Source organism: Hemibagrus wyckioides, linkage group LG14 (genome assembly GCF_019097595.1).
Source record: "Hemibagrus wyckioides isolate EC202008001 linkage group LG14, SWU_Hwy_1.0, whole genome shotgun sequence".
NCBI lineage: Eukaryota > Metazoa > Chordata > Actinopteri > Siluriformes > Bagridae > Hemibagrus > Hemibagrus wyckioides.
In genome coordinates, this window is record NC_080723.1 from 8792987 (window position 1) to 8808693 (window position 15707).

General features: G+C 40.9%; 1 protein-coding gene across 1 annotated transcript; it reads left to right on the forward strand.

Moving 5' to 3' along the window:
* Positions 1–2528: 2528 nt before the first annotated feature.
* Positions 2529–14946, forward strand: nudt4b (nudix (nucleoside diphosphate linked moiety X)-type motif 4b). The gene is made up of 5 exons (XM_058408796.1): positions 2529–3026; positions 7839–7949; positions 8524–8568; positions 8717–8804; positions 11446–14946. Exons 1-5 carry the CDS (start codon positions 2931–2933, stop codon positions 11625–11627), a joined length of 522 nt encoding a protein of 173 aa, XP_058264779.1. The 5' UTR covers positions 2529–2930; the 3' UTR covers positions 11628–14946.
* Positions 14947–15707: the final 761 nt, after the last annotated feature.

Here is a 15707-nt window from a genome sequence, read left to right on the forward strand (position 1 = left end):
GGAGTCCTTCATTATCACTGATTAGATACTAATCCCAATCACCAAGCTCAAGCTTCTGTTGTCACATGGAACGGTTTGCTGCAGCTGTCAGCTACGGCTGTGGAAAAATGTAGCCTGAAATCTTCTCTTTCTTTGCTCAGGCTACAGTTGTTTGACGGTGAAATCAGGAAGCTGTAAATAGATTCGTCTTTGATTCTGTAGAGCAACTGCAATTTTATGCAAGTATCCAGCTATGTGATTTGATAATCCGGAATCCTGGAATGGGGCAGATCGAATGTCTCTGGAATCTATTTTAAGGTTATAGCTCAAGTGTTTCTCAGTCAGCATGGATGAGGTAATGATCAGAGATTGCATGTGTGTTACCTTATTAAGGTAATAAGACTCCTAGGAACCTCTTCACGATTAGATGACATGTATATACATACACAGTAAAAGTGTTCCTAGTGGAAAATCTTTTATAAAGCTACTTTCTGAGCCAATTCCTGTTCCTGTACACTTAGAGATAAAGAGACGTTTCATAAGTACTTGCATGTTAGATCGTTATCTACCTTATGTGCCCAGATCAATAGATACCTTTAAAAGGTCCATACGCACATAGATACAGAAAGTCCAAAGTTTCACTTAACGAGACCACACACAGAAAAAAAGCTTCTGTTTAGACACACAAAACACTGACTGACACTTGAGTGAATATGAATTTGTTGTACCAACAAAACATACAGACTTTACTGAGCTACACATTTCTTGTACATTTCCGGTAATAAGTGAACATTTTATTTAACATTCTCGTTGTTGGGTTTTTTTTTTTTGGTTTTGTTATTTCTACTCAGAAAACACAAAATCGAGTAAAGAGAATGACTCCTAATATAAAAAATAGTGCTGATCTTATTAACCAGTATGATAATGTGTTTTCCATAATAAACCTTTAAAATAAATATTCATGGATGTGATGAAGAGAAAATAATAAACCCTATGTATTATGTTGACAGCTATGTGTGTGTATGAAATTTCACATATATGACACATGTCCCTGTCTTTCCACACTATTCATACAGGGTATGATCTATGCTAGAGTTTACACTCATTTGCCTGACTATTCAAACAACAGGCACATTATTTAAATGTGCACAATATTTTGCCTATTTTATTTATTTCAACTAAACTTAAGTTGATCATATGTATATGCCTATATCTATGTGGGTTTGACTTTGGGTTAAACCACATTTTAATTCATGTGGGCAATCAAACAGACAATTAAGTGCCACCTTAGTGCCACCTGAAAACCAGAAGAGGACATTGGTGCTTCCTCCTAGTGAGAAATCCTAAATTTTAAGGCACTGCTGAGATATCGTGTCACTTCCTGAGATATTGCATCACTTAAAAATGAAATAAAATCTTGTCACTTAAGGCCAGGTTGCTAAATTCTAGTGAGAGGTCTGATGTTAATACATAAGTACCAAGGTGTCTTTGCTGTCAAATTTCTTTGCAGTTTATGGATGAAACATCACGTATAATCAAAATCCAAGGATAGAAATGGTTTGGTTTGGTTTTTAGTCTGATCTCCTGATGCTGTGATCCAAATTCCAAAATGATCGGACAAACTGTGTAGGAGTAGAAGCAACACATCTCTTTTTAATACAGTTTCAGGAACTCAAAAGGGAAGCCATCCTCATCTGGGTGACACCAAGTAGTGTGATTATAAATCATTTCCCTTTTATAACATCGTAATACAGAGTCAAAGAATGCAATTGCATAACCAGGAACTAGTCTTTTGCATCAAATTGGAGTTAGACTTAAGTGCAAATGGTTCTTAGCAGTTGCAGTCTTAAGGCGAAGGCAAATCACAAATCCGTGACATGACATCTTCAGAGAAACAAGAACTTGACAGGATTTCAGGTTGAGCAAAAGTTAGCAGCAGTTTTAGAAATTTGTCATGTACAGCGCCCCTTGAGGGCATTTAGACAAACCTTCTTGGAGTTCCTTAGGACTTAGGAGTTCCAAGGTCATTTATTCATCTACAACATCTGGTGAAAATCCATCAGATTTCAAGAAAATGTCTGCATACAGTGCTTAGGCCCCTAAATATCGCAACTTACATAAAAATGGCTTGTGATTTTGACTAAAGCTTAAATTGGTTACAAACCCCTGAGGAATATATGAGACATATGGTATATTGGGACATGACAACATTTTAAAGGAAGAGCATGGGTGTTTTTTCTTCATTCAAGAAAGTTTTGCTTGTTTTTTGGTACAGTGAACCGAACTTTTATGCTATTTCTTTTATGCTTTTACATTTGAAGACACTTTGTAATCTCCTGCAACCAATAGCACCAGGACTAACCCCATTTTCTTCCCACCTCAGGCTGCGTTCCAAACCACATGGTCCCTCACTACGTTCTAGAGCAGTTACAGCGCTCCATCTCCTTGGGTGGCATGGCGTTTAGGTGCACTGTATAGTGCAGTAGTGCGCGGTTTGGGACGCGTGTGCTCATGCGCGGAGCTGGGCTGAGGGGTGGGAGTGTACAGCAGCAGCCCACACACACACACACACACTATATAAACCAGAGACTTGCAAATGAAATCTTCCAACAACAAAAAATAGAATGGACACTTTGAGCACCAGAAGGATAAATGGGTGATTTGTCAATCGAAGGACGCTGTTGTTGTGTTTTGGTGATAGATCCTCTCAGGAGGTGTGTTCGAAGACGGTTTCTTTTGGCGCACCGATGCCGGTTCTTCTGTATCTCCTGCCTTAGCACTTGCTAATCCAGCGGACTCGTTTGTGTTCATCGTGCCTTTCTCTACTTTGGGAATATCTGGAGAACTCTAAAGCGACGCACACGCATACACTCACGCACACGCATATACACACGCACACGCATATACACACGCACACGCATATACACACGCACACGTACGCGCGCGGCGTCATGAAGTTCAAACCCAACCAGACGAGAACGTACGACGGTGAAGGCTTCAAGCAGCGAGCGGCGTGTCTGTGTTTCAGGAACGAGCGAGAGGACGAGGTACGACTGACTCTCCATAACTTCTAATTACTCCATTCACACCGGCCCGACATTTTCTTCACACGAAAACCCTGAAAAAATAAATCGAGCCGAGGTGGCCGCGTTTTCCTCCCGCAGCCCGGTCTCTACCGCGACGTCATACCGACACACCGCACATCAGATGTCATTTCATAAAAATGACGTATCAGATCATCTCCACTGTAAATACGCTATCTGCCCTTGTCTTATTAGAGCCTTCTGTGTGTTTGGATTTGTTCACACACTGGTTGGTGTGCAGATGTTCCAGTTCAGTCTGGTCTGGAGGACCACAGTCATCATTTTTTCCCCCCCTGATAAAATGCTACCATACTCCTCCTCAAATGCAGTCCAGGTTAAAGTGGAACAGGTATTCAATTGGAATTTCCTTAGCTTTTAGAAAGAAAAAAAAAAGCCAGATGAGGTTTAGTTACTGCTCACACACTTCCATCTGCTCAGTTAAAAATTCTGCTGTAGGATTTCAATCCTATTTAAAGACCTCACAACCTACTGACCAGTAGCCCACTGCCTTAACTAGTTTGCTATCATAGCAGCATTGTATATATTTCTAACCTTATGAATGTAATAGTTCTGGGTGTGAGGCATTGTGGCTTAGTGACTAGAAGGTTGGCCTCGGGTCTGTTCTTGCCTCGGTTTTGAGTACTCTGTGTACGCACGTTCTCCTCGTGCTTCAGGGCTTTCCAATAGTTTCCTCCCCCAGTCCAGTGACATGTTTTGTAGGCTGATTGCCATTGCATAGTGTTTGTGATTGTGTCCTGTGATGTGTTCGCACCCGCCTGCAATCTACCCTGAGTCCCCAGGGGAAAAACTCAAGGCTTCGTGTGACCCTTTGTAGGATGAACGCTTTAGGAAATGGATGGATGTCGCATTTTTCCTGATTCAGGTCCAAACTGCTTCAAGTCGCTCATGCAATATTTTTATTGATCATTTTTTACTTTCTTGGAACCAAAAGCACTTTTTATTAACCACTTTGAAAAGTCGGTTCTCTTTCACGTGGACATCAGCACCTTCTTCCTGTGCTTCTTCCGTCCCGCTGAGTGAATGATGCTGAAATCATGAAATCATTCATTTACTTGATTTCCTGTGTTAGATTAATTTAAACAATGACCTATGACGATTTGCCGTCATCCAAAGCGAGGCATGTGCTCTCAGAGCTTGAGCCATGTTTCTTGTTATCTTCTGACATTATTGATCGGAAGAATCCCTGTGGACGAAGTGCTGTGGGATCAGTGGTGACTCATCAGGACCAGCGTGTGTGTGTGTGTGTGTGTGTGTGTGTATCAGCTCAGATCTGGGTTCTGCTTGTTGCTGAATCACTCTGCTATGCTCTAACACAGGAGCCAGGGCTCTGTGTTACTCATGAATTCTCAGGTTACTGTCTCTGTTGTAAACAGACCTGAAGCCAACTCTCTTTTTCTCTCTCGATTGTTCTGAGCTTAATTTCAACCCTGACCCAGAATCTGTGTGTGTGAGCGAGTTTGTGTAGTGAGCTGAGCTGTAGTGTAGAACTAGAGAAGGCCAACACGAGCTGCACTTTGTTTATGAGTGAAAGGAGAAAGTGCAGGGGGTGAGGGATCAGTGACAGCAGTCAAACCCTGATGAGCGCACAAAGGAGGTAAATATCCGTACGATTACAGATTGTTTAAACCTTACAGGACACTCCAAGTCTTTTATACGCTTGTACAGCTCTACGGTTTAACGCTTATTGCAGTTCAGCTGAACCAAAAACCACAGCTGGCGCGATTTTTAGTGATTTATTTCACTACTAACAGGCGGTTCAGATTCTCCCGGTATATCAGAGTATTTTTGCATATAAGTGATGGACATTAATAAGCTGAGAGAGCCTGGAAAAAATATTAAATCAAAGTATGTTGACATTAGTGTCAGCATTTTGGTTACAGATTAAAAAATAAATGTAGGATTTGACTAAACGATAAAGTCCATCATGTTCAATACAGGCTAGTTCTGTATTCTGAATACCAGTTACAGGATATATTCAGCTTTCGAACAAGTAGGATATTCATAAACTCTCACTGTCTACTACATTAGGAACATTTCTGGACTCAGCCAATCACATTGCAGCACCCCAATGTATAAATTCACACAGATGGAGCTTCAGTTAACCATGGCATAGATGTTGGTTCCAAAACCTGCTGATCTCTTGGTATTTTTACACACACACAAGACTCTATAGTTTACACAGAGTGGTGCGAAAAACAAAAAACAGAGTGGGAGACTGGATTGCTGAGAGATCAGAAGAGGAAGAGGGGACTGGTCTGAGCCGACAGGAATAATTATTAACTCAAATCACACTTTACAACCATGATGAGCAGAAAAGCATCTCGGACACGCACAACACATCAAAGCTTGAGGTGGATGACCTACAACAGCAGATCACATCATGAACACAGACTCCCCCAAACTGGACTGTTGAGTGGAATCTGATGTGATCTTCTGCTGTTGTAGTTAATCCACTTCAAGGTTCAGTGTGTTGTGTATGTCTGAGATGCTTTTCTGCTCACCATAATATCTGCTCAGCCCAGTCCCTTCATTCTCCTCTGATCTCTCAACAAGGTGCTTCAGCCTACAGACCTTCTACTCTCAGGATGTTTTTTGTTCTGCGCACCATTCTGTACAAACTCTGGTGTGTGTGCAGTGTTTTAAGCAGCTTCTGAAATACTTGAACCAGCTCATCTGGCACCAACAATCAAGCCAGAGATCAGACTTTTTTCTTCATTCTGATGTTTGATATGTACATTAACTAAAGCTCTGGAGATACAGCTGTATGATATGCGTTTTGCTGTTGTCACATGATTGGCTGATTTAGATAACTGTATGGATGTTTTCCTAATAAAGTGGCCAGTGAGTGTATGTAACCGTATGGTGGAAAAATAACAGTTCAGTTAACACGTGCAGGATGGAACATGTCCCTGTACAAATCATCCTATAATTAACATTATTATATGGTTGATTTTTTTTTTTTCCTGCTCCAGTTAGTTAGATTATTCTCCCGCTTTCTTTTTCCCTTTAATCTAAAAATAATTACAACTTTCAAATTACAAGCAATTATCTGCCACTGCATAGAAAGGGTTTCTTGTGATTTTTTTTTTTTCTTTTACCATTTATTTATTTAAATTAAATTAATGAATTTATTTATTTTTTGCTACCAAACAACTTTAACAAAGTTTATTCTAAATATTACTGAAGACATTTAAATATTAACCCTAATATTTGTATATTTCATAAAACAGATTTGTGCTGAGGAGGCATTTGTAGCAAAGAAAAATGTTCAAGAGAATGTATAATAATGTAGGCATTAAATTAAATGCAGATTATATTCTTAATTTTTTTATTCTTCATTATTTTGAATACTGAGGAGAAAGCACTGGAGATTAGCGCTCCATCCTTCCATCCATTTCCTTTAGCGTTTATCCTACACAGGGTTACAAGGAACTTAGAGTCTATCTCAGGGGACTTGGGGTACAAGGTGAGGGACACCCTAGAAGTGTGCCAACTCATCACAGGACACACACACACTATGAACTGTTTAGAGACACAAGTCCGACTCCAATGCATGTCATGGACTGGGGGAGGAAATCGGAGAACCCAGAGGAAACTCCTGAAGCGCAAAGGGAGACAATGCAAACTCCACACAAACACACAGAGTGAGGAGGCAGGACTCAAACCCCAACCCCGCGGTTGTGAGGCAAACCACCACAGTGTGGGTAAAAGAAATCTGTTAGGAAAACAGGATTCAAAAACAAGTAAGAGCTACTGACTAGCCTTTCACAGACTTTGAGAAAGTACAAAAATGTGCCTCCTGTTTCCACTTCCCAGATTTCTTCTGAAAACGTATTGTATTATGTTGAGACTTGATCGTATTTGAAACTGACAATACAGTGTAGGCGCATAAGTGCGTGTAAGCTGAAGTCTGCTAGCTATTTAGCTGAACCGTAAAAATAACCCTATGCCTGGGTGGAACAGACTGGAAAAATAAGCCAGGTGGCAGCTCATGACCTGACCTCTGCATAGAACAAGCAAGCAGCACATATGCCCAAGTGTGTCTAAGAGCTTGTGTGTCTAAATCATCAATCACACAATCCCATTACAGTGAGCAACACCTGACGCCTTCTCAGCAACCTGTGGATTAGCCAATCGTGAAGGAGTGTGAGTGGAGATCTAAGTGCACCATCTGACAGAGCACCTTCTGCACCCGTATGCATGCGTACACACTTTCTCGCTTCAGCTGCACGGGTCTTAACATCACACAGGGATTTGTCTCTTTTTCCGGTCCGTTCTGCGCAGACGACATCATTTCTCTTTAAAAGAGGGTGGGACACGTTTGTTTACGGTAAACAGCATTACAGGCTCTGGGGGTGCGTCAGGTGCAAAAGGAAAATGATGAATTTTGTATTTTAAATAATGGCTGTGCAGCGTGGCATGAAAAGTAGGAAAATTCCGGGCATGCAGGCTTCAGACAAATGGAAATTCAGATTGTTGTGTGTTTTTACTACCAAACTGGTGTAATAGCTAACAGACTAGCCAGAGGGAGGGAAAGAACTGGTTTGAAAGCACACGCTGTGAATAAATGACTTTTAATGTGGCTGATATTCAACACAGTGAATTTAATAGAAATGATGATAGGAGGATGGAAACCCTGGGCACAAGGTCTTTTTTTTTCATAAAAATTCATTTTTAAAATCAAAATAAAATCTCATCCTTTTCCATGTTCGCTTGACTTTTTGTTTTTTAAACTCAAGCTTTCTTTAATAACAGGTGTTGCTGGTGAGCAGCAGTCGGCATCCAGATCAGTGGATCGTCCCGGGGGGAGGAATGGAGCCAGAGGAAGAGCCGTGTGGTGCAGCAGTGAGGGAGGTTTATGAAGAGGTGAGTCACTAATCAGCTACGAGAGTAATACAATGGTTCTGGATTAGCAGCTTGTTAAACTCTACCAAGCAAAACTAAATGAGTTCCACTCTCCTTACTGACCCCGATGACTTTGGGGCGAAGACGGACCTCGGAATTTGTCTTCGGAAAATCTGTCTTTTTTTAAGCAGCAATGTTTCAATGTTTGCAATGTTTTAAACTGCAATGTTTTCCGGCGCAAAACAGTGAGTCGGTGTTGTAGGTTTAACAAGTGAACATGTTAAGAAATAAAATAAGAATCATTTATTCGTCCCAAATTTGCATAGTTACAGCGGCAAAGAGATGGCAGATCTTTTCTTCATTCTGAGGATGTTCTGATGTACATCTAACAAGTATAAAAATACAATAAGAGATAAATAGGATTAGAGCTAGGAATAATAATTTGAATAATTCACACTGTGTCCCAATATGTTAATATGTTGGCATATAGATGACGTGATTCTGACATCTATCATGTGTCAGTGTCTCAGATTTAGATGTAGCGTGGTGTTTTTGATATGTAAAGCTCTGAAGTGAAGGCATGTTGTCGTTCCAGGCTGGAGTGAAGGGGAAACTGGGTCGACTCCTGGGGGTGTTTGAGGTGAGGCTCCACTCTGCTGCTGTGTGCAGTTTACTGACTTTTTTTAGTGTTTTTCTTTTTAAAAGATCTGTCTCTTTAGTTCTGGGCATCATGATTTCTATAATAATAATAATAATAAGTTCTGAATTTCTGTAACAATGTCATGCAGCATAACCAGGACAGGAAGCATCGCACCTACGTGTATGTCCTGACTGTGACGGAGACTCTGGAAGCGTGGGAAGACTCTGTCAATATTGGTACGTTTACACAACATGCACGACTTGCAGTTGGTGTGAATCTTAAGCGTTCATGTTCTCCCTCGTTGTAAAGCAGCACCTTCAAGATATAACCATTGCCCCAAAAAAATCAAGCAAATTCCACGGTATTCAAAATGCCCGCAGATTGCAAGACTCGGAAGTGTTGTGACATCACAACACACATTCATTCGTTCATGTGTGTGGACATGAGTACAGCTCTCAGAGAAAGTCTTTATATACACTATATTGCCAAAAGTATTCGCTCACCCATCCAAATAATCAGAATCAGGTGTTCCAATCACTTCCATGGCCACCGGTGTATAAAATCAAGCACCTAGGCATGCAGACTGTTTTTACAAACATTTGTGAAAGAATGGGTCGCTCTCAGGAGCTCAGTGAATTCCAGCGTGGAACTGTGATAGGATGCCACCTGTGCAACAAATCCAGTCGTGAAATTTCCTCGCTCCTAAATATTCCACAGTCAACTGTCAGCTGTATTATAAGAACGTGGAAGTGTTTGGGAACGACAGCAACTCAGCCACGAAGTGGTAGGCCACGTAAACTGACGGAGCGGGGTCAGCGGATGCTGAGGCGCATAGTGCGAAGAGGTCGCCAACTTTCTGCAGAGTCAATCGCTACAGACCTCCAAACTTCATGTGGCCTTCAGATTAGCTCAAGAACAGTGCGCAGAGAGCTTCATGGAATGGGTTTCCATGGCCGAGCAGCTGCGTCCAAGCCATACATCACCAAGTGCAATGCAAAGCGTCGGATGCAGTGGTGTAAAGCACGCCGCCACTGGACTCTAGAGCAGTGGAGACGCGTTCTCTGGAGTGACGAATCGCGCTTCTCCATCTGGCAATCTGATGGACGAGTCTGGGTTTGGCGGTTGCCAGGAGAACGATACTTGTCTGACCGCATTGTGCCAAGTGTAAAGTTTGGTGGAGGGGGGATTATGGTGTGGGGTTGTTTTTCAGGAGCTGGGCTTGGCCCCTTAGTTCCAGTGAAAGGAACTCTGAATGCTTCAGCATACCAAGACATTTTGGACAATTCCATGCTCCCAACTTTATGGGAAAAGTTTGGAGCTGGCCCCTTCCTCTTCCAACATGACTGTGCACCAGTGCACAAAGCAAGGTCCATAAAGACATGGATGACTGAGTCTGGTGTGGATGAACTTGACTGTCCTGCACAGAGTCCTGACCTCAACCCGATAGAACACCTTTGGGATGAATTAGAGCAGAGACTGAGAGCCAGGCCTTCTCGTCCAACATCAGTGTGACCTCACAAATGCGCTTCTGGAAGAATGGTCAAAAATTCCCATAAACACACTCCTAAACCTTGTGGACAGCCTTCCCAGAAGAGTTGAAGCTGTTATAGCTGCAAAGGGTGGACCGACGTCATATTGAACCCTATGGATTAGGAATGGGGTGTCACTTAAGTTCATATGAGAGTCAAGGCAGGTGAGCGAATACTTTTGGCAATATAGTGTATGTGTCTCAAACATTGAGCATTTTTGTCTGCGACAATCACAAAAAATAAAAAAATTCCTGGAGTGACTGATTAGTGAAAAACAACAGGAACAGACCTTCCTTTACGATCAAATTGAACACCACTCAGTTTTTAGATAATTGTTCGCTCAGGTGAATTTTCATACCTGAGAGCAGACGCTAATATGATTTGATATGAAACTACTCCATTGAGAACGGCTTCTTGTGGAACTGAGATTTCTGATGCATTAGAAGAAGAGGAAGCCTTTATTTCTCGGAGACATTCCATCACTTCGCTCGAAATTCGCTTCTTTTCCCCCTGCATATCTCCTTTCTCTCACTGCAGTTCTTGGTAGACAACTAGACACCTCTGAAACAGGAAGTACAACATGTACACCCTATGACAATGTGACATTTCTGTTTGTCTTTTGTTAGCAACAAGCTAGCCAGCTAACTGTGATGGATATTTTCCACCTCAGAACAATGACCTACAGAGATTTAACAAGTGAATATATCTTAGGTGCATCCCAAATCACATACTATTCTACTTCAGTGTGTAGTTTAAATTGAAGTGTGGAATGTTACACTTCATGCACTCAACAATCGTAGCTTTGCTTACGTAAGAAAAGGAAAAGGGATGGGGCTACCAGGCACTGACACAGGATGAGCCGACGACACACTGGTGAATGAGACTTCTTATGAATGTCTTTTTAAATTAGAGCACACATATTGTGTGATTTTATTTTTATATATATTCTGCTTAAGCTAGCGGCATGATTTTATGTGCGTTTGACGTCATTCGTCATCAACTGGAAAACAGCTTATACTTCCGGTTAGTAACAAATCTTCTGTTTGAGACCCTTCTAAAATTAAAACACTAGTGTAGTGTATATAGTGGATGTGTGTAGCAGTTTGTCGTAAGTCATTTGAGGCACAGCTGCTATGTTGAAGGATCTAAAGCTCATATGGTATGTAAAGGTAAGGAGTTCTAATGTTTTTTAACGCTGTGAGCAGCCATGTCAATTTAATGTCACTTGCTGAACTCGGGGGGGGTTTGGGAGACTCAGGGGTCCTTTCTTTCTTTTCTTCAGAGTTAGGAGCTGCAGCCCCGACACGCTGAAGACCCGTATTTAATTGTCCCGTGTCTCCCTCTGCAGGTCGGAAACGAGAGTGGTTCCCGGTAGAGGAGGCGATAAAGATCCTGCAGAATCATAAGCCTGTTCATGCAGAGTATCTGAGACACCTTCAGCTCAGTTGCTCCACCACCAACAACGGCAACATCCTCTTGCCTCCTCCACCTCCCAACGACAACACAGCCCGAGCTGCAGCATGCAGATAGGACTACTCGCTCGCTCACTCACACTTCCTCTTTTGCTTTTTGTTTTCTTTTTTCCTCTCACATGCATTCCCTCCAGGCTGTAATCTCTGGATCTGTACACACACACACAGACATGTTCCTGGACCCCAGAATCGTCCAGGATTTTAAAAAGTGCTTTTGCTGCAAGGACTTAGTTACAGATGCCTTAAAAACAACCATGTTTTGTTTTTTTGTTGTTTTTTTTTTTAAGCAAGGTTGTCATTTTCTTTTAGGATTTTCCTCTCACCGGCTTGAATTATTCCCATCACCACGGCAACGACCCATGCTCCGTGTCCATCAGCTTTGCAGACTGAATTACCTCAACTCCTCCCCAGATGATTCCTGCATATCCTGGGGATTATGGAACTGTTCTTTTGGAACTGGTGCCTGCTGTTTTAAAGGAGCCGTTTGTCTTCTTTTCTTTCTTTGTCAACATCCCGTGCTGTCTGCGACGAAAGATGTAAACAAAAGCATTGCTCAAACTTTCTCTTTTCCTCCAGCACCATTTTGTTGAAATGCCTTCTGAGTTTAAGGAGAAGGGACTGACGCTTGGATCTGGCTGATGTTCTGGGCCAGAAAAATGAAAATGGAGGCTGAAATGAAGAAAACTAGCCACAGCTGTTGCATTGTGACATAGTGACTTGCAGTTTTTCTAACACATCTTTGCTACTTTAGGAGTTTTAGAGTTCTAGAAACACTTTTAAAATTTACACACTGCACCTTTTAAATGGGAGAGAAATGGATAAAGGGTCACATTCGGTACTTTTTTTTTGTTTTGTTTACTCTCGGTTATAAGTCTGTTGTTTAGTCTTGCATTGCTATAGAAATCTCCTCAATGCATCCCTTTAAGCGCTATCCCTTTAACACTAGTCTGGAGCACGCCATTCTCAGAGGCGTGAGAAACCTACAACATGATCTTGCCACGTGATCAGAGTGTTATTCAGGGAGCAATCGTATCATGGCCCTAAAAATCAGCAGAAAATTTAGCTCCGTTAGATTTGAGCTAGTGCTATAAGGCTAACGGGTAATGGCGACTTTATGACCACCGGTTAAACCGCTAAAACTCCCCCAGAGTAACAAAATTAATTCTATTCATAGCAACTGCATGTAAAGCGTCGAAGTTTTAGAATTCAGTATATATAAACATCAGTGCAGTTTCTCTTCCTCTGACCAAGGCCAGTGTGTTTGTAAATATTTTGCAGAACTGAACGTTATTGTCAAGGTTTTTAAGTGGAAACAGATGTATTAACCTTTGCTGAAATCTTTTTTTATTACTTTTTGTTTTAAATTTATGATTATGACCGTGATTAAAAAACAGAACTCTGAACAGCAGAGCTGAATTTAATTTAAATTCCAGAACAATAGCTGGTCTCCACTCAACCTCTCAGACCAGAAGAGGGGCATCTAAGAGTGAAGGGTGTGTGTGTGTGTGTGTGTGTGTGTGTGTGTGTGTGTGTGTGTGTGTGTAAGAATGAGGGAGAGAGGGGTGTGTGTCTGAGAAAAAGAAAGAATGAGGGAGAGAGGGGTGTGTGTCTGAGAAAAAGAAAGAATGAGGGAGAGAGGGGTGTGTGTGAGAGAGAGAGAGATGGTTGTGTGTGTCTGTGAGAAAAAGAGAATGAGGGAGAGAGAGAGAGGTGTGTGTCTGTGAGAAAAAGAGAGAATGAGGGAGAGAGAGAGAGGTGTGTGTGTGTGAGAGAGAGAGAGATGGTTGTGTATGTGTCTGTGAGAAAGAGAATGAGGGAGAGAGTGGTGTGTGTGTGTGTGTGTGTGTGACAGAGAGAGAGAATGAGAGAGAGAGGTGTGTGTGAGAGAGAGAGAGAATGAGAGAGAGGTGTGTGTGTGTAAGAGAGAGAGAGATGGTTGTGTATGTGTGTGTGAGAAAGAGAGAATGAGGGAGAGAGAGGTGTGTGTGTGTTGCTGTCATGTGGTCAGTGCAGCACTGTTGATGATGATGATGATGATCTTCTCTGCATGGTGCTGAACGTTTCACTGTGTCAGTTTGTAAATCTCCAGATTTCTGACTGATTCCCAAAATAAATGACTGGATCCTGAACCCTAAAATTAGACCCTCGGAGTAAAGCATTTACATTTCTGTTCTTTCTTTTTATTATGATTAATGTACACAATGTGGTTAACTGCTTTCGCTTCTTCTTTTGTGAGAAAAACGAGGTAACAAACATCAATTGGAAAAGCAGTTAACACCGTCACATGTCCAAGTGACCGTGTGAGAAAATGCGGCAAATCAGATGTGGTAATACATTACCTGCAAGTTTCTCTTCCAGACATTGGGTTAAAATTTGACCTCAGTTCACTGTTAAACAATTACACCTACAAGCCCAAGGCCAGGTTTAATATTTGGTTATAGGTCATTAGAAATCCTGTCTAATCAAATCCTACATGTCTGTGATTACTGGCTCAGGAGGGCAAAAGGATCAAGGCTTGGACTAAACTAAAAAAAAATGGGGAACTTTTAATCAACATTTTCAGCATTCGTGTGACTTTTCATGACATTTTCATAAAATGTAAAATATTGGTGGCTACCTGAACAATGCTGCTAAACCCCACCCTCACCTGATCAACTGGATGATGTATTTACATGAACATTTAACAAAAAAAAAAAAAAACTTTCTCTGAGAGCTGTATTTTGGTTAAAACAGAACTGTGTGTGTTTCGTCTCTGAATCTGCCCTGCTTGTGAATGCAAAAATGCCTCTCTAGTGCCAAGCTTTCAGGGATACGAGAGGATTCTGTTTGTTCTCTTAAACTCTTAACAAACTTCCTGTCCTTCCGTACAGCCAGGCCAGCTTTCCTTCAGGAACTACTGGAGTGTTTTTCCCGTTTCTCACACATTTTCCTTGCAAGTCGTGACCTCTTGAGCCTGGAAAAGATCCCTCTTGTGGCCCTGATGCTCCTTCTCTGGAGGGTTAGACAGTGTGTGCTGTGGGGAAAAAAACGTGTGTAAGCCATACAGAAATCTACACATGATTCTATACATCAGTGACATCAGTGTTTCATATTTATAGAGTAATTTACTTGGGGTTTTTTGGGGTTTTTTTTTTTTTTTTTTTCTTCAGATTAAAACTAGAGAAAGGCTTGTCTCATTTGCTGAAACTTTTTAGTTTACGTTTATAAAATGGACTCAGTTGTTAGTATGTGCTTGAACCCAGACTGTGCTCCTTTTTTTCCCTCTTAATGCAGTCTGGTTAACTGTTTCTCTCTTCTTTTTATGTGACTGTGTACTGAAGGAGATTTTGATCTGACTGCACATTGTCTTGTATTTCGAAACAACTCTCACTGGTTGGGACGAACTTGAATAAATGAGTTAAAGACTTTTGTGTCAGCGATTCATCTCTGTATCTAATCTCTGTATCTTATCCACTGCTCTAGTGTTAGTGTTACATTGAGCCTTTGTACAACCTCAAAATCTTACAGAAATGAATCAAATACACAGACAAGTAAGATTAATTAAGTGACTGTCAAAGAATATGCAGCTATTTCTTAAACTTTCTAGCTCAGATAACATCCTAGCTTTAAGTGCATTGAGTTAAAGTATCACTGGTCTAATTATACAGATACTGATCATTTAGATAAATATAACTTTTGAACATGTGAAATTGTTGGTTTTCTCAGGAGATAGTGAAAAGCAAGATAGTAAAATAAAGGATGAATAATATACAGGAAGGAAGAGGACAGTCTGTGAACATGTTGAGATGTGTTAGAGATGTTAATACAATGAAAGAAACGGGAATGAGAGCAGTCTGGTTCTGCTGATCAACCATGATATTTTATATATTTAATAATAATAATAAAATTCTAAAATAAGTCAGTTTTAGGAAAGACAGACCTTTTTTCGCACGATTCTAATATAATATTTCTAAATAAATTGTGCATTCAGTTAAGATTTATTTTATATATAATTTATATTTAATTTATAACCCTGACCTTTGACTAGGTAAAAAAAAAGGGGGATCTTAGGATGGTTTCCTCAATGAGTTCAGCGAGTTATCAAAAAGGTTCATCAAGCAAATATATATATATATATATATATATATATATATATATA

Bases quoted from the DNA above. Each gene is read 5' to 3' on its own strand.
- nudt4b (XM_058408796.1), top strand. From the start codon at position 2,931: ATGAAGTTCAAACCCAACCAGACGAGAACGTACGACGGTGAAGGCTTC. The intron at 3,027-7,838 runs GTACGACTGACT...CTTTAATAACAG, and splicing joins GGAACGAGCGAGAGGACGAG to GTGTTGCTGGTGAGCAGCAG. The intron at 8,805-11,445 runs GTACGTTTACAC...CTCCCTCTGCAG, and splicing joins GGAAGACTCTGTCAATATTG to GTCGGAAACGAGAGTGGTTC.